The sequence below is a fragment of the Sebastes fasciatus genome, chromosome 15 (genome assembly GCF_043250625.1).
Source record: "Sebastes fasciatus isolate fSebFas1 chromosome 15, fSebFas1.pri, whole genome shotgun sequence".
NCBI classification, from domain to species: Eukaryota; Metazoa; Chordata; class Actinopteri; order Perciformes; family Sebastidae; genus Sebastes; species Sebastes fasciatus.
In genome coordinates this window covers 27,179,903-27,202,550 of record NC_133809.1, presented here as the reverse complement: position 1 = coordinate 27,202,550, position 22,648 = coordinate 27,179,903, and the positions used below count along the sequence as shown (strand labels likewise).

At 41.8% G+C, this 22,648-nt stretch overlaps 1 protein-coding gene across 3 annotated transcripts in view; it reads right to left on the bottom strand.

The window, feature by feature from the left end:
* The window catches only part of babam2 (BRISC and BRCA1 A complex member 2), a 131,766-nt gene that overhangs the window by 22,989 nt on the left and 86,129 nt on the right, over positions 1-22,648 (bottom strand). For all 3 annotated transcript variants that reach the window (XM_074660946.1, XM_074660947.1, XM_074660945.1), the window contains exon 7: positions 10,480-10,589. In XM_074660946.1, the coding sequence (XP_074517047.1) occupies positions 10,480-10,589 (110 nt within the window). The remainder of the gene's footprint in view (positions 1-10,479; positions 10,590-22,648) is intronic.

Here is a 22,648-nt window from a genome sequence, read left to right as displayed (position 1 = left end):
ACCTATTTTTTTTGGTCAATACGCTTCTTGATCTATGAGCGATGTGGTCCTACATAAACCCAAAGAATAGGTCAGAACAGTTTGGTTATTTAACATTAGAGACTTAATTTGTGTTTTTCGCTGTGCTCTTCTCACTGGTTTGAAGTGGGCGGGGCTAAATTGGGGAAAAAGGTGATGTCACGAATCTTGTAACATCTGAATCAGAACCTGATGACAGTTGTGGGGTTATTTGTTTATATTGCTGGGCCACTGACAATCATAGTACTTTTAAACTCTGTTAAACTCTTGATAAAGAAAACCCTGAGAGTGCTTTTCTTTCTAAAAACTGATTTACATTGTTACTGTACTTATTTAGTCATAAATAATCTTTGTTATGAGAAAAAGGTACGATTTCAATCCATACTTTTTTCAGGGTTTTCAGGGGGCTTATGGTGGATAATATGTTTCTCTCCATCCGCCTCCGTCTCTGGCTCTCATCTAATGAAACTAATAAAATTGAAAGCAGAAAATGTCTGTAATAAAGTCTACATTATTTCGGTACGGCACAGCAACGGATAGGTTTACTGTAATCTTGCTAAATTTTAATATCAAATTACTTATTTAAAAAAACATTTCCTTGTTTCATTTCCTTTCATTTTATTATATATATCTGCATTTAAACATCTGCTGTAATTAAAACACAATTATTATTAACAGTCACTAAATTGCCAAATCCATTTTTAAACTTTCCATCATGCTATTTTCACGTTTTGGTCTCCTTACAGCAGCTTCTTAAATGAACACGGCCGGTCAGATCTAACATTTTGACTTCAGTGAAGATATAATGCATGAACACATGCTGTATACGAACCACTGGGGGTTTAAGATGGCCTACATATTGAGGAAAACGTACATCCTAATAACAAAGCAGCATCGCAAAACCGACTTGACACACACTTACAGAAAAACACAAAGCACAAGTGTTCAAGGAGACAAGGAGGAGGGGAAAAAGTGGCAGAGTGCTTTGAGCTGCCGAGACTGAGAGAAGTGTCGGCACTGCTATCTTAGACTGTTGAGTGGGTTTGTCGGGTTAGTGGTGAATTTATTTTATCAGACTGACAATTTCTGACTGCGACAAGACGCTCACAAATCCTTGAAAAATATCTGATCGAAATGCAAAGATTTTTTCAAAGGCTATAAAACACCTCTACAGACCCTGGAGAAGGGACACACACAAACTGTACACCCACACAGGCACATGTACACACACACACATACTCACACACATCAGCAGCCAGGCATGTACGTGTACACACACACACACACGCAAACACACAAACACACACACAAACAGGCACCTACAGGCAAATGCAGATACACAAACATTAGTGCACTGCAGCCTAAAACTGTCTCTCTGTGTTGATTTTTCTGGGCTCCTAAATCTGGTTTGGGGGCAGAGACGGTGCCCACTCGATTCTTTTATGCCATGCAGCAGGTTTTCTGGGGGAAGGAGAGATGTATCCAACTCATCTCATGGGCACAGCACAATCAGGTAAACGAGAAGTAAAAAGAGAAAATGAAAAGAGCGAGGAGTCTGGTTACAAAATGGACGGAGATTATAAAATAAAAAAGAAGGTGTAAAGGTTAAAGGTTAGACAAGAAAACATTGCAGGTTACGGAGCCAAATGAATTCGGATTTATTGATGCAAGCTGCAATGACACAATCTCATTACTCACTCACTATTACAGATAAGAACTCAGTAAGCCATGCTAATGAGCATTTCTTTGCTGCCGCACCAACAACAACAACAACATATAAATAAAAAGTAGAGATGTCCAGAACTGACCCGATTCGGGCATACTGTAATGGGCTGGTGTTGGTTAAAACAAAGCTGATCAAAATCGGATCCATTCTTTACAGTATTCTGCTGTTCTGTCCAGTGCCAGCATTTAACTGCATATTAGAGTGAAAATAGTGCATGTGAATGTGAAAAACTATTTGATTGCACCAGTGATTGACTCCGTTAGAAACATCCGGGTTGGCAAAATCTGCTAAACTCTGACTTTTATCTGTACGAAATGTACCTTAAAGGGAGATTTGTCATGTATTTAATATTCTCATCGACATGGGAGTGGGCAAATATGCTTTATTTATGTAAATGTATGTATATATTTATTATTGGAAATCAATTAACAACACAAAATAATGACAAATATTGTACAGAAACCTTAACAGGTACATAAATAATAAAGAAATATGCCAAAATCATAACATGGCAAACTCAAGTCTAACAGGCAACAACAGCTGTCAGTGTGCTGGTTATCATAAAGTGGGCATGTCTGTAAAGGGGAGACTCGTGGGTACCCATAGAACCCATTTTCATTCACATATCTTGAGGTCAGAGGTCAAGGGACCCTTTTAAAAATGGCCATGCCGGTTTTTCCTTGCCAAATTTTAGCAAAAGTTTGGAGTGTTATTTATCCTCCTTCGTGACAAGCTAGTATGACATGGTTGGTACCAATGGATTCATTAGATTTTTTTAGTTTCATACGATGCCAGTACTTCACTCTAGCTTTAAAACTGAGCCCGCTACAACCTACGAAAGATCGAATAGCGGCCGGGCCCGACGGTAGCCCGTTGTATTTCTAAGAGGTTAATTAAAAAATTGCAAGTTGGGTTAATGCATTAAAGAAATTGGTGGCGTTAAAACAGATTTTCCGTTCATGTGTTATTATTGCGTTAACTTCGACAGCCCTAAATATAATATTAATAAGTATGTTTTCTTCAGTGTATAATCACTTGAAAATAAGAATTGTATTTTCATTAGCTGAGAATGAGCCGTTTATATCTAAATACAGAACGGGTCCTCTTCACGGAGCCGGCCACCACGTTACTACGGTAGCCCAGAACAGACAAAACAAACACTGGCTCTAGATAGGGTCATTCATGTTTTTCCATTTTCAGCCACCGTAGTTCTCCTACACGCTTGGCACACGGGAGAAGTTTCAATTGGTTGCAATCTGCAACTTCAACGCTAGATCGCCACCAAATCCTACACACTGCACCTTTAAGTTAGATAGGGAACTACATAACATGGGGCACCTTGCCTTTAATTTTAGACCATTATTAAGGTTGGCGGAGTGATACGATGATGAGGTGATGTATCACGTTTGATGTCAGTGTTCAGTTGTCGGACTGTGGAGATGAACATTAAAGTGGACCAAGTTATCCTGAAGACGCTGTAACGAAAGTAGTTTTTATTTCAGTAGCTACAAGTTTAACGTTAACGCCAAGAGTAAGCAACATTACACTATCTGCTGGAAGTGTAAATAAGCATCTGTTTCCTAATATGCTCGCCATATTAACCTAAAAGGTGATACTGTAGGTCACAGTTCGTCTCTCGCCACTTGGAGAACGCTGCTTCCATGCACTGTTACATACAGCTCAACGAAATGATGAAAAACAAAGTAAAAACACTGTTGCCTAAAGCCACAGAGGGATACTCTAATCTATGTTAGTTCTGCAGAAACAGTTTGATGCCTTGTGTGAGATTGATGTTAATAAAATCCACAGGGATGGATGCGTTTGATCTGCATCTTCTGAAAATCTCTGCCCCATCCGATAGCTATCCATATCTTTAATTGGACTTGTCTCTTTGGTACAAAAATCCAAGCCAACACACTCCCAACCCACTTGATACTAGTGACCCGTACTACTGCCCCATCTCATAACTATTCTGTTTCTCTGGCACACTAGAATCCCTTTGTTTTTTGGGTCTGATCTTAGCACGACCTCCACTGCAACACTAGTAAGAAATAATTTCACTTGACAACGAAATTCTACCGCCTCCAAAAGCTAACGTTTTTACATTCTCTAAACGTCTAAACGTGTTTAGCACTTAACAGCTAGTTTGAATGAGTAGGGAGGTTGAAATCATATGGCGTAACACCATGCCTTTCACAGTATATTTTCTTCTAGGCAGGCCCGTAAAACATTATATGACAAATGAACACTGCATCTTGAGCAGGTGAATCTGTAAACCTACAGAATAACATCATTTGACTTCTCATAATCGATCATTTCTACAGAAAAAGAAGCCAAAACGTCTGTTCAGTCCCATCAAAGAGAGGAGCCGGTGCTACAGTCTACGCAGACTGTACATTATTGGTATTAATGTGGGTGTCTGTCGAGGTATTTCAACATCTTTTTTTCCCCCCTTGCCGCTCTGTAAGGCAGAACACATTACAGCGATGGTCTGTTTGAAGACAAAGTAACAGAGAGAGCAAGAAAGAGAGAGGAAGAGGGAATAGAAATAGAGGCATAACACAGTAGCTCAGGGGGCTTACGAGTTTGCGTTCAGAGCTCTTAGATCCGAGCCCCTGCTGAAGGAGAGTAAAAGTGAGATATCAAACAACTCAGGAGTGATGAAAGAGAAGAGTAGAGAGGTGGAGGAAAGAGAAAAGGAGAGTGAGGGAAAAGCTCTCTTCTCCCGTGTGTTGTGTTTTTTTTTCCTTCTTCCTCGCTGCGTTTCAGTCGAGCGAGGGACGACCTCGCTGGGTAGAGCACAGCTCTTCTCTCTCTTTTAAGTCCCACTCACTCTCTCGGCTCCCTTTGAGGATCAGCCAGAGGGATCAGCAGAGGAGAGGGAGTGATAGAAAAACGATGGAGAGAAGAGAGACAGGCGGCAGACATGTGGAAGTGTGGAGGGGGGTTGGGGGGGGGGGGTTGGAGAGATAGGACCGAGGAGACAAGAGTTAAAACGTGGAAAAAAAAGTGAGATAGACAGGACAGCAGTGAAGTGATGAGGAAGCAAGGGATGGAAGGCTGGAGGATGAATGGACAACAGAACAACAGAGCGATGGACAAAATGATCGGACGATTGATGAAATGATGGAAAGACAGGTACATGGAGAACTTACAGACAGAAAGAACCCCAGGACATTTGACAGTGAATAGACGTAGTTGATATGACAGCATGTACCAACCCTGAAACCCAGTGGTGCCGAAACTCAAGCTGAAGTCTGTAGTTGTCCACAGCTGCTACATTCACCATTTCATATAATGAGATTTAAACAAGGAAACTAGGGCTGTCAATCGGTTAAAACATTTAATCAAGATCAATCGCATGATTGTCCGTGATCAATCGCGATCGCACGCAAATTAATCACAAATTTTTTTATCTGCTCAAAATGTACCTTAAAGGGAGATTTGTGAAGTATTTAATACTCTTATCAACATGAGAGTGTTTAAATATTCTTGCTTTATGCAAATGTATTGTATATATTTATTATTGGAAATCAATGAACAACACAAAACAAAGACAAATATTGTCCAGAAACCCTCACAGGTACTGCATTTAGCATAAAACAATATGCTCAAATCATAACATGGCAAACTGCAGCCCAACAGGCAACAACAGCTGTCAGTGTGTCAGTGTGTTGACTTGACTATGACTTGCCCCAAACTGCATGTGATTATCATAAAGTGGGCATGTCTGTAAAGGGGAGACTCGTGGGTACCCGTAGAACCCATTTACATTCACATATCTTGAGGTCAGAGGTCAAGGGACCCCTTTGAAAATGGCCATGACAGTTTTTCCTTGTCAAAATTTTTATCAACTTTGGAGTGTTTTTTTATGCTCATCCCCGACAAAACAGAAACGCAACAAAACTACTTGGTTAGGTTTAGGCAACAAAACTACTTAGTTAGGTTTAGGCAACGAAACTACTTAGGTTTAGTAAAAAAACATCACGGTTTGGCTTAAAATGACTATGACATTGAAAGAAAACTAAACTAAAATGCAACAAAACTACTTTGTTAGGTTTAGTAAAAACACATCATGGTTTGGATTAAAATTACTTAAAAACAAAACAAAACCACAATAATTAAGTTTCACACGGGACACGAACACCGGTCTCCTGGGGGAAAGTCCGATGTTTGTTGGACCCATCCACCAGCTCTCCCGCCCACTAGTAGTGGACTTTCTCGCTTGCATTACCCGTTATTATTCAATAACTTTTTTATTCAACGTATTTTCTTTCACGGTCGCTCGATATATTACGTCACCTGCTCTGTGTGTCACTCGCTGCGGCCCTCTGCAGACTTACAAAGGTAAGGTAGGTCCGCGACAAAAATGCGTTTCCTTCCGAAAGTAAATGAGAATGCAGTTTAGCTGTGATGGGAACGTAATGTATGGGAGGGAAGGGCTGAAAACTAGGAAAAGTGAAATAAAACAAACTGCAAATAGACAAGACAGCAGTATAGAGGAAGGAAGAATAGATGTGTGGAAAGATGGAGGATGAATGCAAAGACTAAAGAAAGGAAAAAAAAAAAACATGACAGGTTGATTGATTAAAAGCTAGAATGACAGAAATATTGCAGACATAAAGAACCTCGGAACATTTTGACACTGAATAGATGCAGTTGATATGACAGCCTGTACCAACACTGAAATCCAGTGGTGCCAAAACCAAAGCTGAGCCAATTGTCTGCAGCTGTCCGCAGCTGCTACATTCACCATTTCATTAAGATGAGAAGTGATTTAAACAATTCCCGAAGCTGTTTTGATGTGAATTTTATTTTGGCATTATATGATATTGTGAACATTTGCGGTAGCTCGGGTTAATGCAGATGCTCCTGAATGTCGCCGTCTATCAAATGCTTGCTATAAAAAACAGAGAATGCCCAGGAACACTGCAACAAATGAGTTTTCCTCTTCACTGGAGCCGATGGGCAGCTACACAAGACCCCGAAGACTAACAAGGGTCAGTAAGGACATGGACTAACAGATGTGCATGCACACATCCGCGTGCTAAATTAAGTAGCATCCGCAGTGAGTACAATACAAACGCGCTCATGCACGAACTCGCACACACATGCAATTGTTTGTCTTCAAACATCGGTGAAGAAGACATACATTTTCTTTCGCCCCTGGGTCATGAATTAACACACTCCCACGCAGCTGACAAAAAGGTGCACAAAAGCATGTAGCGGCGCATATTCATACACGGCCTTGATATGCATATGTGCAAAAATCTCGAGACAAAGAGGCAACATTAAGCAGGAGGCGAGGGGTGGTAAATGAGAGCTTGGCTCAGGGCAGCGCTGTTAAGCCTCTCTGTATTTGGAGCTGTTTTCTTACAGGGTTTAGATGAGGAGAGTTTGTTTTACAGCCTCTCCTCCTTCGTCTAACCCCCCGCCGCTCCGCCAGCAGCCACCCCTCTCCGTCCCCTTGCGCCGTAGCTTCCCCACTTCCTGCTCTCCACTCTGCTGCCTTTAGCCTCCTTCTGTCTGTTCTCCTCACGCAACTGGCAGGAGGAGGAGAGCCTCCAACACCATTGCAACAGCTTCAGTCTGGTCTGGAACTGTGGTAAGGTCAGTCTCCCTCACAAACACACACTCCATCATAAAACATGCAGACATATGCAATGAACACACATATCTAAACCCTGAGGTATTCTGCAATTTCGACACCATAACACCGCTCTTGGTGAAAGCCTCTTCAATCCAAGTGGATGTTCTGTGCAGAAAGGTGTCCATGAAAAGAGGACATTCTTTGTTAAAACACAGCCAGTTAATAGGACCAAGAACGTTCAGTACATGTGAGTCAAAGAGAGAAAAAAATATGAATATCATAATTAAAACCTACAGTACGGCTGGGATCTTTGTATTCAGTGTTTAATACTAGAGCATCAACTAACGACTATTCTGATAATTGATTAATTCAGGCTGTTCCCATACACCGTTCGTAGCTATTCCTACGAAAAGTATTGCACTGTAATTCGTATTCCATGAAATCAATATGTATGTAATCCATGTAGTTACGTCACTTTCGGAGTTATTTTAACCCAAACCGCGATCTTTTCCTAAACCTAACTAATTAATTTTGTTAGAAAACGCACAGGAAATGAGGAATAACTTTTCTTAAGATATACGAACCATTGTATGAGGATACGATACTAAGTACTTCAATTAATCGATTATTAATCCGATAAAAAGAAAAAGGCTAAATATTTTATATTTTTTTGGAATACATTTTTTTATTAACAAAAAAACAACTTTTTTCTTGTCTTCTTGTACAATGCTGTTTTACTACAATAAATAAATACAATTAAATAAATGGACATTGGGGATGCAGCCATGCACTGAGAATAAATGGGAAATATAACCAATATATATTTGATCAGATATTGTTAAATTTTTCTGACAGGTTGAGTTGCACCTATGAAACAACAATATAGAGGCTCCATAGTCCGGACCTTATTACTCCTTTCAACCTTGACAAAGGCAGCGCAGACCAGATCCGCTTCTTCAATTTTTTTCCTTTTCACAATAAAAGCAGGCGAGTATTTTGTGTTTGCGTGTCATTTAATAAGTTATGCAACTTCTGGAGTTATTTCAACCCAAACCAGAATCTATTTACCTAACCAAGTAGTTCTGCTGCCTAAACCTAACCAAGTTGTTTCCTGTGAAGACGGAAGTTTATTTTGAAAAACATGGCAAAGAGCGTAAATTGACTCATGTTGATGGACATTCATAGGAAAACGCACAAATAACTTTTCGTAAGATATCATATGAATCCTTGTATGAGGATACGTTGTGTGCCTTATAAACCAGCTATAGCTGTCTCTCTCATATTATTGCTTAGATATGCACTTAAACATGCACAGCACGGGAACAAAAATGAGGATTATGTAGGACAAGCATGTGACCTTTGTTTTGTGTGGTGTAATTGGGGGTATTTTGTTGCAGTTGCAGTTGCTGTTCATTTTTACATATTGGAGAGGAGGAGCGTCTGTGTGTGTTCATGTATCTGCTTTGGCGATTATGCAGGAGAGTGAGAGAGATAAGTGGATATGCACGGTAGATGAGAGAGAGAGATAATGTGCAAAAATGGGATGAAAATGGCAGGAGACAGAAGAGGGGAGGGAGGATTTGATTATTGTAAAAAAATACAAACAACTGGAGAGAAGGATTACAACAGAGGAGCAACAGAGGAGCATGGAGGATGAGGATGGAATAGGAACGGGGTTAGACAGGAGGATGAGAGAGAGAGAGAAAGAAAGAGAGGGAGCGAGAAAGAGTGGTGGTGGTGATGGGGGTGAAGGGGGGGTGGGGACAGAGGTCTTTTAACCTTGTGCGACGGGGCGTGTGCTTGTAAATAAACATCAGCCTGAGATTATTCCGAGCACGAAAGCCCAGACCGTGGGGCCCTGAGGTCAGAGTGGGCCCATACCTGACTCTCTCTCTCTCTTTTTCTCTCTCTCTCTCTCTCTCTCTCTCTCTCTCTCTCTCACACAAACAAACACGCACACGCACATGCACATGCACACGCACACGCACACACACACGCTCTCTTATCTACATCCACACCTACAAAGACGTTGTGTTGAGAGCAAAGCCTATTCAAATACTGGTGCATGCACACAAACACATGAAAACAGACACATAGATTTGGGGTATAAAAACCAACAAGCATGCACGCATCCAAACACACACTCATCTGCACACACACACACACACACACACACACACACACACACACACAAATGTAAACTGACAAATGCACACAAACACACACACTAAATCTAGCAAAGACAAAAAATGGATTTGAACAAAGAGAATACGCTGAAGTACCCACTCACACAGTGCCCACAGACTCACAGAAAACGGGCCTGCGTGTACACACACACACACACACACACACACACACACACACACACACACACACACACACACACACACACACACACACACACACACACACACACACACACACACCGTCTCTGTACTGTTAACACCCCAGATGTCTGCAGACATCCAGTCATCCTGAGCTCAGACGCTGTGTGTCATCCATCTAATTTTTTTTTGTTCTTCCCTTGTTGTTTTTGAGGAACCGACTGATGAGTCCAGACACTGGGATGTGGGATTATTCACAATGACATAATATGGCGCTAGATTCACAGCGTGCGCACACACACACACTAATCCGTCAACTACATCTCGCATCGTCGAAAGTCTGAAGCGGAGCGAGTGGGCCCGCATCACCTTTTGCCGACCTTCCCCGCCCCTCCCCCTGTGATTCTAAAGGTATTTCGTCTTTACTAGTGACATGCTGCAACAAACTTGGAGACTTTTTCATTGTCCCCTAATACCATAGGAATGTGTCTGATCTAAAGACATCACGGCTGTAACTAACCATTATTTTCATTATCAATTAATCTGCAGATTATTTTCTAGATTAAAGGCAGGGTTGGCGATCTTGAGAAGGATGGGGTGACCATATTTTCAAACCCCCAAACCAAGACCCCTTAAGTGTACCACAAGTGTACGCACCATGGGCGTTTTCATCAGGATGGATAACTTGGAGCATTTGAGTACGGGAGAGATCCGAAAGAAGGCATTATTATAGGAGGGTGCATCAGAGGCTGTGACATTGAACACTGAATTAACTCATAAAGGAACAACAGAAAACATATTTATTGATTTGGTGTGCTTACTGTTCAATGCTGGGGGAGAGGTAGAGTTTAGGGAAGACTTGGGTAGCCTCAGCGTCCTCAAAGCTCACTGAGAGAAGGGCCACGTCCTCTCCAGGGTCCACGGCTGTGTCCTGAAAAAGATAAAGCCAGGTTGGTAATTAATTCAGTACAACCACTATCCATAGACAAAACATATTTGAGATGAAGCTGGGAATAGCCACAGCCTGCACTGAATAAGGCTGGGGTATTCATGAAATGTCGACATTTGAGCTGTCAATTGATTAATCACAATTAATTGCATGATTGTCCATAGTTAAACTATAGTAAAATATGACCAAACCGCTGAAACTCTGAGAGCAGGTGAAAATAACACCACTACCTTATAATCTTCAGGTGGGGCGTAGGCCTGTATTGTGTTTACTGTGCCACTGACTGGGGGCTGTACGTCCGTGTACGTTTTGACAGTGTGTTTATTGGATTAAACATTTGCCTTCTGGCAAAGTGGTCTCCTGGTGACGGGAAGGATGAAACAAAAATACAAGTTGTTTTCTTGCTTCGTCCACTTTTGGATTTAATCCGATAAACAAACACACAGACCCTGTACCTTCAACGTGATTGACAAGCCCTCGTGGTAGCTCTACGTCTTGGTCCTCTCATGTTGGACTGAGGGCAGATTGGACGCTACAGTGACTCACTGTCTCCTCTTGAGTGGTAAGTGGTATTACAATACAGGACGGTGCGGGGCTAGCTGCTTAGCATGTTCATTTCAGTAGATGTCTTTGACATAACGTCAAAACTGTAACCTCTTCACATATTATTATGATTTATTGTGATTTTTGTTAACTTTTTTAACACTAGACCATGGGAAAAAGTTGAATCATACACTTCTAGGGACTTTTAATTTGAAAAATACCTAAATTAATACGGTAAAATGTTTGATTTTCAGCATGTATGTAGTCAGAGTTGTCCTGAAGTCAAATATATCTGTCATTGTCAGGGATCATTTATAAAAAATATTTCCCAGCAACCCAAAAAATCAAAGAATAAAGACATTTCTCTCACAAATTAGTGATATTTTCTTTTTAATTTACAAGCGACATATAATGTTTTATACTTCTGGTGAATACAATCCAATTAATCTTATTTCCATATATGTATTTTGTACAGTTCCCTTTGTTAACAACTTATTTTGAAAACCGGACGTAGTCTCACGAGTATACTTCCGCTAACATCGCCAAGTCCGTCGTTAGCTCTCCCGTCAGCTCCGTTCTCTTTATACATCCGTGGTCAGCTCCGTTAGAATATATTTAACATAAATGTCAGTATATGGGTGCTCTACAGTTGTAGCGTCGGCCGATTTGACCTCGGAGATGAGAGTGACGGCTGGCTTGATCGCACACTACCGCAATACGATAAAATTTCCTGTCCATGACAGAGTTGGCATGTAGCTTTAGCCAAGATGTCTAGCTCTGCTTTTTCCTAGCAAGTGTTTCCATACTTTACTGGATGTGTAGTGTTTACCACTTTGGATTTAATATGTGAGGGTTCAGGTCATATCCACGCGGACCCTCCGCCGCTTTGTGCTTCCTCATTTGCGGCCAGCTGTAGTTTGTTTTGGTTGACGGATACGGAACGGATACGACGTCACGTTACTCAGACTACAACAATAAAAGTGGTAACTTCCTTCTACCTTCCTATAGTCACATTTCTGGGCTGATCTGTGAATGGAAAATTAATTTTTTTCCAGTTTAAGGAACAACATCATATCCTCCATCAGGGATGATGACGAAGGAGTTTTTGAATGTTCTAAACTCAAATTCTGTCCAGATCGAACACATTGCCCCTTTAAACCCAAACCTGGGTATCATACACTTCTCTGTCTGCACGAGAAGTGTGCCAATCCCAAAATGTTGGAGGAGATGGAGAGGAGAAGAGGAAAGACACCAGAAGAAACATCTGTTTTGTTTCACGCCACATTAGCTTCAACAGCTGCACTACGAGGCTGAGCTGATGACTGGGAGCACCAATCAAATCATGTGTGAGATGGATGCAGAGGCCACCCGGAGCTGCTCGCTACACAAACCTCGTCTGTCTCTCCAAGGTTCTAATTTCTCATTCTGTGATGTTTTTCCTAGAGCATGGCTACTTCTCAGGCACTGTCATTAGTGCAATTCCACATCAAGCACCATTCTGGGCTCTCTCTCCCGACTGAGGCTCGGCGGCGTTAATCAAATGTCTTACAGATGGTTTGAACTCATCCATTTGTTATAATCGCTCCCTGCCGTGGTGAGAGGAAAACCTAACCACCATACATGATGGACAGAGGAACAGCGCGACCAGTTTGCAGCAGGGCGGCCTCGAACGTGATCGGGCTTATTAACTAATTACAAACGCTCCGCTGACCACAAAACCAAACTGACTATTGGTTTGAGAAAAACACGGCTGAGTGGGTGGGAAAAGAAATTCCTCCGCTGAACATTTCCTTTCGAAGTGGAGTGGAATTAATTTTTCGGCCTGTAATCTAATGACTTTGACTATTAAAGAAAAAACAAATACATTAATAAAAAACAGGGCTGTCAAAGTTAATGCAATAATAACGCCTTAACGCAAATTAGTTTTAACACCACTAATATCTTTAACACATTAACACAACTTAGGTTGTAGTGAGCTCAATTTTACAGCTAGAGTAAAGATCCTGGAATCATATGAAACTAGAAAACCTAAGAAATCTATTGGTACCATAATACTAGCTTGTCGAGAAGCAGCTTAAATAACACTAGAGCTGGCATGGTGAAGGAATTTCTCCTGAAGTGATAATTAATTATTGCCCTTTTTTTTGCTAATTACTTAAATAATAATGATTTTAGTGCTATATAAATACATTTTATTGTTAGGCTGTTATTAGGTATATTCTTGTTTTTTAAAAGGACAAATATGAACTAATTAAATACTTGTTAATTGTTAATTCCAAAACACAGAAAGGCAGCATATTACCCAAAGTTGAACATTTTTCAACTCTCGGCGACCAGCAAAAAACACCAAACGTGCAGCGCTCAGCGCAGAATAGATGCTCAGCACCTCGCCACGCTGCTGGCATTTGAAGTATAGTGTAAATACGCGGCGCTCTCATTGCAAAGCATTCAAAAAAGAAAAAATGTGAAAACATAGTGGTTGTGGCGGTTGCTGGCCATCCCCTGCGGTTGGCTTGTCAATATTGTGGTGTTGCAATACTGGGATTATTGCGACAGCCCTAAATAACGAAACTTGCGTTACATTTTGAAGAGGAAAAACTGGCATGGCCATTTTCAAAGGGGTCCCTTGACCTCTGACCTCCAGATATGTGAATGAAAATGGGTTCTATGGGTACCCACGAGTCTCTCCTTTACAGACATGCCCACTTTATGATAATCACATGCAGTTTGGGGCAAGTCATAGTCAAGTCAGCACACTGACACACTGACAGCTGTTGTTGCCTGTTGGCCTTGAATCTGCCATGTTATGAGTTGAGCATATTTTTTATGCTTAATGCAGTAACTGTGAGGGTTTCTGGACAATATGTGTCATTGTTTTGTGTTAAGTGATTTCCAATTATACATTAATTCTTTATTTTGGGCGATATATTTTTGGAGTAATCTTGATTAAATATTTTAATCGATTCACAGCCCTAATAAAAAAAAAAAAAAAAAAATCAATGTAACATAAGTGTAAAAATACAAAGGTCATTAATGAACAGTACTTGAATCCAATCCCGTAGCACATGCAGATATCAACAGTCACAACAACGGCTGCAGCTCTGCTGACTATCATGCAGTCGGCCTTGTCGTGGCAGATACATTAGGGGGTAAAGCCATAAAGAGTAGAAGGGAGGCAGTGAAAGACAGCGGGGTGTGTGTGTGGCATCCAAAAGTGTTGCCTGATGGAATCAGCTCACATCAATATAGTGTGCATCAGTAAACAAGAACTGCTCTCTGTCTCACAGCAGCGCTTGCGGCTTCTGCCGCTGACGATATGGGACAGATAGGAACAGGCATGGAGACGTGGGGCCGGGGTTTGGGAAAAGATTGTTTTGCTCCAGTTTGTAGCTGTCAAGTCCCGTTCTCATCTTTAAAGGTGATTTAATGGATGCTTCCTTTGGACTGGGACAGAGTAAACAGACAGATGAGAACCAACAGGAAGGTGAGAGGGCCAGGACAAGAACATAGGGCAGCTCTGTATCCCTCGATTCGGGCGTACTAAGGGCGCTGTTGAAGGGAGAGCCTTTTTGTGGAATGATTCAGACTCATCTCATCCCAGCAGACAGCGAAGAGCTGTCACAAGTCATATTGCATCAGTGAAACAAACAAACCAACAAAAACTAAAGGCAGACCCTTTAACTTAATTAATGTGCTGTGCAGATGAGCTGAAACAATGTAAATACAAATTATTGGCCTTGTTTAGTTAAATTTAACTACACATCAAACTTTACATGATTATTTCACAACCTCACTTTTATCTTAAAAAAAACACACGCAAACGCTGTCAGCCAGGTTTGATCCCAAGCAATCTCTTGCGGTGTATGAGCAACACGTTCTCACCCGAAATCGTCACATACCGCTGCTTTGTCACGCTCCTTGGCATCGCTTTATTTTCAGCATCAAAACCACTATATGGGGCAGCTGTAGCTCAGTGGATATTGCGAGTCTTCCTTTAACCACAAGGTTGGTGATTCGATCCCCGCCTCCTGCTGTCTGCATGTCAAAGTGTCCTTGAGCGAGACACTGAACCTTAAGTTGCCCCTAATAGTTACCCCTTGGCGTCACTTTAGGATTATGCAACAAAAGCGTTAGGTTTCGGAAATAACTACATCGTTAGGCTCACGTTTGTACAGTGAAAATGCAATTGGACATTGTGAATACGGGACACGAATAGCGGTCTCCTGGATGAAAGCCTTGTGTTTTGTAAGATTTGGCATTGAACTTGAATGGTTAAGGTTCGGCATTGACTTCTAACAGTTAAGGTTGGGCATTGACTTCTAACAGTTAAGGTTAGGCATTTACCTCTAACAGTTAAGGTTAGGCATTGACCTCTAACAGTTAAGGTTGGGCATTGACTTCTAACAGTTAAGGTTGGGCATTGACCTCTAACAGTTAAGGTTGGGCATTGACTTCTAACAGTTAAGGTTAGGCATTTACCTCTAACAGTTAAGGTTAGGCATTGACCTCTAACAGTTAAGGTTAGGCATTGACCTCGAATGGTTAAGTTACGCCACACCGGAAGTGGTTACACTGCACCAGAAATTACGTGAGAAATAAATCAATGTTGACTTCTGGTTTCACACGGGAAACAAACACTGGTGCCCTGGGCTGAAGTTCTGTGGTTCTTTTGACCCACCCATCCACCCCGACCTCCTCCCTATGCGGCATTTGCCGCTCTTTTTACTTGTTCACAATTACGTGGATTACATACGAATAGATTTCATGGGATATATACGAATTACAGTGCATCTATTTTTCGTAGGTATATCCACGAACGGTGTTTGAGAACAGCCTGAATTTCTTGATGCCATTTTCTGGAGAAAAAAGTTTTCAGGCTTCTTTAAGTGGCATGTTTAAAGGAAATTAAAGTGGAGAGGGGCAATACAAATGCTTTACTTGACAGCTGCTTTTGGTTAGGGAATACACAGTGGGTTGAATGGGTGTACTTGCAGTGTGGTGGTAATTTAGAGGCATTTACAAAACTCTCTCATGATTTTCTTCTCACAAAACTTTTGCAAATCCATACAGGAAGTTGTGAAAAGATAGCCTAATGAGAACAAAAGTTGACCTTTTAACCCGCCTGCCTTGAAACCATTACTTAAATTGAAACAGAAGAGCTCTTCCCTCTGTGATGAAATAAAAGCCCCCAAATGGCCATTAATGTTTCTGTGCACACATACACACATCTTAAGCCCTTTTAACCAAATACACTTGAGGGCAACTGCTGCTTGCTTATGTAAAGAGTTAGGAGAGAAGGAACATTAAAAAAAGCTTTTGCTCCACAGGCCACAGGCAGGACCTTAATGAAGAGACTTCTTCATTGGTAAGTAATGAGCACTGAAGTGGCCTGGGTCAGAGGACTGCGAGACAAGGAGGGGGTCCTGCAGGGGTGGTGGTTGGACGTTAAAGCAGTATTTACTACATGCCCCTGGGGGGTGTGACTCAACTGCTCAAGGACTGGATTTAAGGAAGCGGGTGAAGAGTGTGCACGCCCATGTGTGTGCGTGGACATCAAGGTTAGAGGGTGCCTCCGAGTCAAACACTTTCACGTGGCCACCACCCCGCGTCTTCCATCCTCCTTACTCTTTCAGACACATGGGTGCATGAACGCGCACATACACACCAACGCACACAGACCCTTTTTCCCTTGTGTCCGTCCTTGTGTCTCCCGATGCCCCGGCCTCTGGCATCTCCTCTGTGTCGCATGTGACAGGTTGGAGATGTGACAGCTGTCCTTATGCCAGACCAAGTCTGGCCAAAGTCACAACACACACAAACACACTCATCTGCAAATGCTACAAAGGGGCTCTACTGCAGGGCTGGTACGGAGGAGGTAAGGGCACTTTGTCCGCCTTCTTCGCCCAACTTTAAATGTCATGCCCAACGTAATGGGGCGACTTGACTGACAGCAGGGTTGTTGTGCAAGGACATGTCCAGCTTGAAGGCGAGCGGCTTTGAGTGCCCTTGTACATGTGCTGGACACACAATAAGTACAAGGCAGCGGCTGCAATTCAGGTAGGACATTTTGAGGAACTCTGGATCTTCACTTCTTCACTGATCAAGGCTATAGCTTAGGGGTGCTTCTTCACTGTTTGGTTCCGTTAAAACAAAGTGCGTTTGCCCGGTTAATACGGTTAATTTAGGCTGGTGATAAAGCTGTCAATTGGATGCTGATGTGGACCAAACGACCGGACAGAGACCGCTTGAAAATGAAGGTCTCGATCCACTTCCAAGTGGACTCTGGTGTGGTTTTGCAGACGGACAAACCACTGGAATTTGAATAATACTAGATATATGATTATATGGCAAAAGTTCAAAAGTTAAACTACTAATAAACCCATTAGCTGATCATAACCTGATCAGGAAGCGATTTGTATAAGCTATGCATATATTTGTGTAAATAATCTGGCAATCATGGTAATGTATACGCGTGTCAGCCATAGAAATAGAATAAAGGAGTAGAACGGACTTTCCCATTCAAATCATGGTCAGAGCGGCTACTCTGACAAAGGTCAGAGCGGCGGACAGTTTCATGTGCACCATTGCCAGAGCGATCGTCAAATGGGCTGCCTTCCGCATAAACCGACTTGCGGCATGTCGCGGACTCACTGAGGCAAGGTTTTACAGTAATGCCGACTAAATGAGCAGAGGAGTAATAACGTTACGAGGCGCATAGAAAATGTAAATGAGTCAAATTGAACAACTTAACGCTTCACTCACACACTCTTGTCACAGCGGAGGAAAGCACATTGCTATCGCCAGATGCTGCTTGTTTTCTGGAAGCAGTGTGGCGTTGGAGCATGGCAGAATTAGCAAGATAATCGATACTCAAATAATGGCTCAGAATTAAAGGTTTTAAGAAAAACTGCAGAATTTACACGACCGGGGCTATTTATTCACAAGTTGTTTTTTTCATTCACTTTCCAGGACATCGCTACCAAATATATATTTCAATGTCTTATAAGAAATGTTGACAATCATTACATAGCAACACTAAAATGTATCTTCCATGTTCAACAGAAACAAAAGAGCATCGACCGGTACGACATGTTAAATAATACTTTGAGTCCTACAACAGAATACAGTGAATGGATGTCTGACATGTTGAATTATATGTTTGTGCCAGCCTTTCCTTAAGTTTGACAGAGACTTACGCCATCGCACCCTGAGGGCGGGAAAGCACGGGGTCAAGGTGGCAGCTGCCAAAATGTCTCATTGCATGACATGAAATGTTCTGATTGAGAAAGAGAGTTGAGGATATTGTTCCTAATGATGTGCTGCTGCTGCTGCTGCTTCTGCTTGTGGGGAGGGGATGAGCAGAGATGTGGTTTACTCCAGGGGCCATGATGATGATCCCGCTCCCTCCACCTCAAAACACAGAACATGCAAACGCAAGCACAAGTCACTGCGACCCAATTGGCACACATGTCCAAGAGGACCTTATGTCCTCTTTCTGAAATATATGTGACCTATCCCATGTCTGTTCCGTTCTCTCTCTCGTACTCTCCATTCTAACAAACTCTCAGCTCATGTTTTAACTGATGTAAGACATCCATGGTAGATGATTAACCAGGCGAACTTTGAGTCACCACACAGTCGTACCCCGTGCCAGGGCTTAATTTTGCCGTGAGGACAATAGGCGAGAGATTACAGAGCACACATGCTCCACCTGGATCGACGTTGGTAGAACAGAGCCCAAACACACCTAAACACTGCCCTGTTACCGCGGTCACAAAAGCTTTGTGCGTGGGGTGTGTATGCAAACTGAAGAATAAGAATATACTTGTGTGCGTGCCTCTCTCTCTGCAGAGCATGCAAATCTTTTTAATATGATGGGTGTGGTAAACAAACAATAATCTATCCAGAATGTTCCCAAGTTAATTGGTTTAGTGAATGCAGCCATACTGTCTGTAGTGTGAAACACATTATAGACTAAAACCTAATTCCATAATTTAATCTTCTTGATTCAGATTTAGGCTTTGGACAGTGAAGTGTTGAGTTGTGCCCATTAATAGTTTTCATGTGATTACAGTACTGATATAGAGTACAAAACAGGAAAAAATATGTTGTTCATGTGCCTTTGCAGTTTTTCTGTCTAAGGTCAACGTATCCTCATACAACGGTTCGTGTGATATCTTACGAAACATTTTGTTATTTTTCTTGCTTTCTCTTACGAAAGTCCAACAACGCGAGCAATCATTGCGCCTGTGCAAGACTCTGCAGTGCTGAACCGGTTGTTTAGGCAACAAAACAACTTGGTTTGGTTTAGGAAAAGATTGTGGTTTGAGCTAAAATAAGTACGCTTGAAATACCTGGTTAAGTTTAAAAAACAAAACTACTTAGTTAGGTTTAGGAAATATCGTAGTTTGGGTTAAAATAAGTACACTTGAAATACTTGGTTAAGTTTAGGCAACAAAAGTACTTTGTTAGGTTTAGAGAGAGATTGTAGTTTGGGCTAAAATAACTACGGAAGTGGTGTTACTTAAGTATTGAAGTTCTGTTACAAATTTGTCAACGTTGACTTCTGGTGTCACTCGGGACACAAAGCAGGTCTCTTTAAAGTTAAAGTCCAGTGATTGTTTTACCCATCGATTCACCTCGTCCTCCTTCCTACACAGACTTTGTCACTCTTTATACTATGTCACCTGTCCTGGCTCACAATTACGTGGGTTACATATGAATTTATTCCACGGATTATACACAATACATAAAGCATTACTTTTCTTAGCTAAAAGTACAAACAGTGTATGAGAACAGCCTGCTCAAGGACATGTAAATGGAACAATTGTAATTGGAAACTGCAGGAACGTTGACAAGAGCATTTCATGAAAACACTGGCAGCTGTGTTTTCAATTTAAAGCAGGCCTTTGAAATTTTACCACAGTGAAATTTTTAATGCAGAAGTTCCTCCAAATCCACAATAATTTAGTTAGTAATGGTAAGTAAGGAAATGATGGTATATGAGGCAAAACAGTAACTTTGCAAAAAACAGTGGCTGCAATTTACAAACGCTAAGGGCAGTTTTAGTTATGGGGCCAAGTTTTGACTTTATTGACTTTATTAAAAAGACCATGTTAAAGATCACACTTTACCATGGCCTTTCAACAAGTCACTCTAATCCAGTACAGTGCTAACAAAAGCAGCTGTAACAACTGAAAACAAGTCACAAGAGCAGTGTGTTGCAAGATACTTAACCAGTGGCGTCTCCACCCCAAATACCCGCACGCTGAGCATCCATTGCTCGGAAATGAGATTGAATGAGACACCTATGACTGAGTCATAACCATGAGTGAAAAGTGTGTTAATACAACCAGCTGGGCAAACAACACAGTCAATACGAGCCATCTGAGGGGACAGAAAAAGGCACAGAATCAAATAGGAAAAAGATGCTCCAATGTATGTAAACATCCTACTGCAATAATGCCAACTACTCTATAAGTTTGAAAACACAAGGGGATCAAACACATGACATTTGTTTTTCATTTCACTTCTCTTTTCAAATCTTTGCGACAATAACTGGCAGATGACCAACAGATGTGCCACCGAGACACTTAAGCAAGCCGATCGGCATTTCACTTAACCACGAGTCATGTGTGTGACCGTGGCCAAGTGTCACTGATATTGTGTCACTAATAGCATGTCACCGCAATGATCTGGCCTTCGCTGTGCTGTCTGTGCGAAACATCCAGTGTGTGTGATGCTACGGCTGGAAGCCACAAGGGTGACTCAAGTATGTGTGTTTGCATGTGGATAACTGCATGCCTGTGTGTTTCAAGGAATGAATGAATGCATGTAGTATGTTCATACTGATGACACAATACAGGATGACCTACAAGTCAAGTGGCATCTGACTTCTAGAACTTGTGGTGGCAGTATTATATGGACCATCTTAAACCTCAATTGTTTTTCTTCCTAATCTTATGTGATGGGCGATTTAATATAAAAAGGACGCAAGCACTCACTGCAAACTTTAATCTGAAAATGCTAGACTTTGAGCTGAGGGCCTAACACACTGGTTCGGTTATTGTGGCATTTTCTGGGGGTGATAATTGTAATTGCATTATTATTGCTTCACTGACAGTGTTGCAGGGTGTTTTTGTCCCACTGCACCGTTAATGAGACTAATCCGGTCATTTGAACCACTGCAGCCCCTTACCCCCTATTTGGGACCGACGGGACGTTGGGCCTAAACAACCGTGAAATAACGGCATTTAGTGAAATTACAAATCATTTGGCTCATGACAAAATGGATATGGATTCATGAGGATTGGTCTCAGCACAAACTACCCGATAAACAGGAATATCTGGAAAGATAATAAAAATATCGGGGCTTTGTTGAGCATTGTCGGGAGGGGAGAATCGGGCTAAAACATGACTTGATTCTCGTGTAGTGTGTGCCTGGCATTAGCTGTATTTCTTTAACCTTGGTGTCAGAACTCGTTCACGTGCACCAGTGCAACCAAATTACATACAGTATGCAGCGAAATGACTGCACTGTAGAGCCCAGAGATGGATGGTAAATTGAATGTTTGATGTTGTACTGTACTCCATCTATTTGAGAATATAATTAATCTGGTTAGTTTGTTTTCAGATTCTGCTACGTTGAGACTATTTACTAAAATGATGCCTTCATTTAAGCTGTTTAAGAAACTATTGAGCAGAAAAAGTCTTCCTTATTATGGGGCTTTTTTCCAGGGCATTGGTAAGCAAAGGCCATAACAAATGAGCACAGACAGGCAACATATAGGCACGCAATTTCACCCTGAAGCCACCAATGTGTTAATAAAAAAGCCTACAGAAGGCGGTATGAGGCGCGCAGAAGGACAAGGAATTGAGACTTAAATGGAAGCTGAATAACATTAGGGTTGAAGTCAGAAAAACAAACGATTAGGAAGAAGAACATTTGGAGGTGTTACAGAAAAAAACAAACAACATATAGATAGTGTACAACTTGATACAGAGCGAGGGCGGAAAGTAGGCCAGATAGAAGTAATTCCATGGAGGCGTGGAGAAGTGTGGGGCGGCGGAGGAGGGGGGGGGGGATGCTCTCTTGAGACTGTGATGTTGGAATCCTCTGATGCTCAGCTGGGGGTACAAGCAGGTGGGTGGGAATCTTGGTTTGGAGACGCAGTGTGGGTGGTTATGGGGGGGGGAGGGGGAGGAGGGTTGGGGTAGGGTGATTGTGGATCGCAGATTCGCCGAGGGAGAAAAGAGGCGGGCATGACCTTTGGTATCAGGGAGTCATATTGGGGTCACTGGAGCATTAGGGAGTGGATTTTACTCTAACAACCCCTCCTAAGGCAAGGGATTTCTCTTTAATTCACCTACTCCACAGAGGATGTCGAGGCGCTGGCCTTTATCTCCTTAAATAATCTTTTTTGCCATTTACTTCCACACTTCTAAAGGAGGTGACGGAAGCATCCTATGCTACATGTCTTCTAAAAGGCACCTGACAT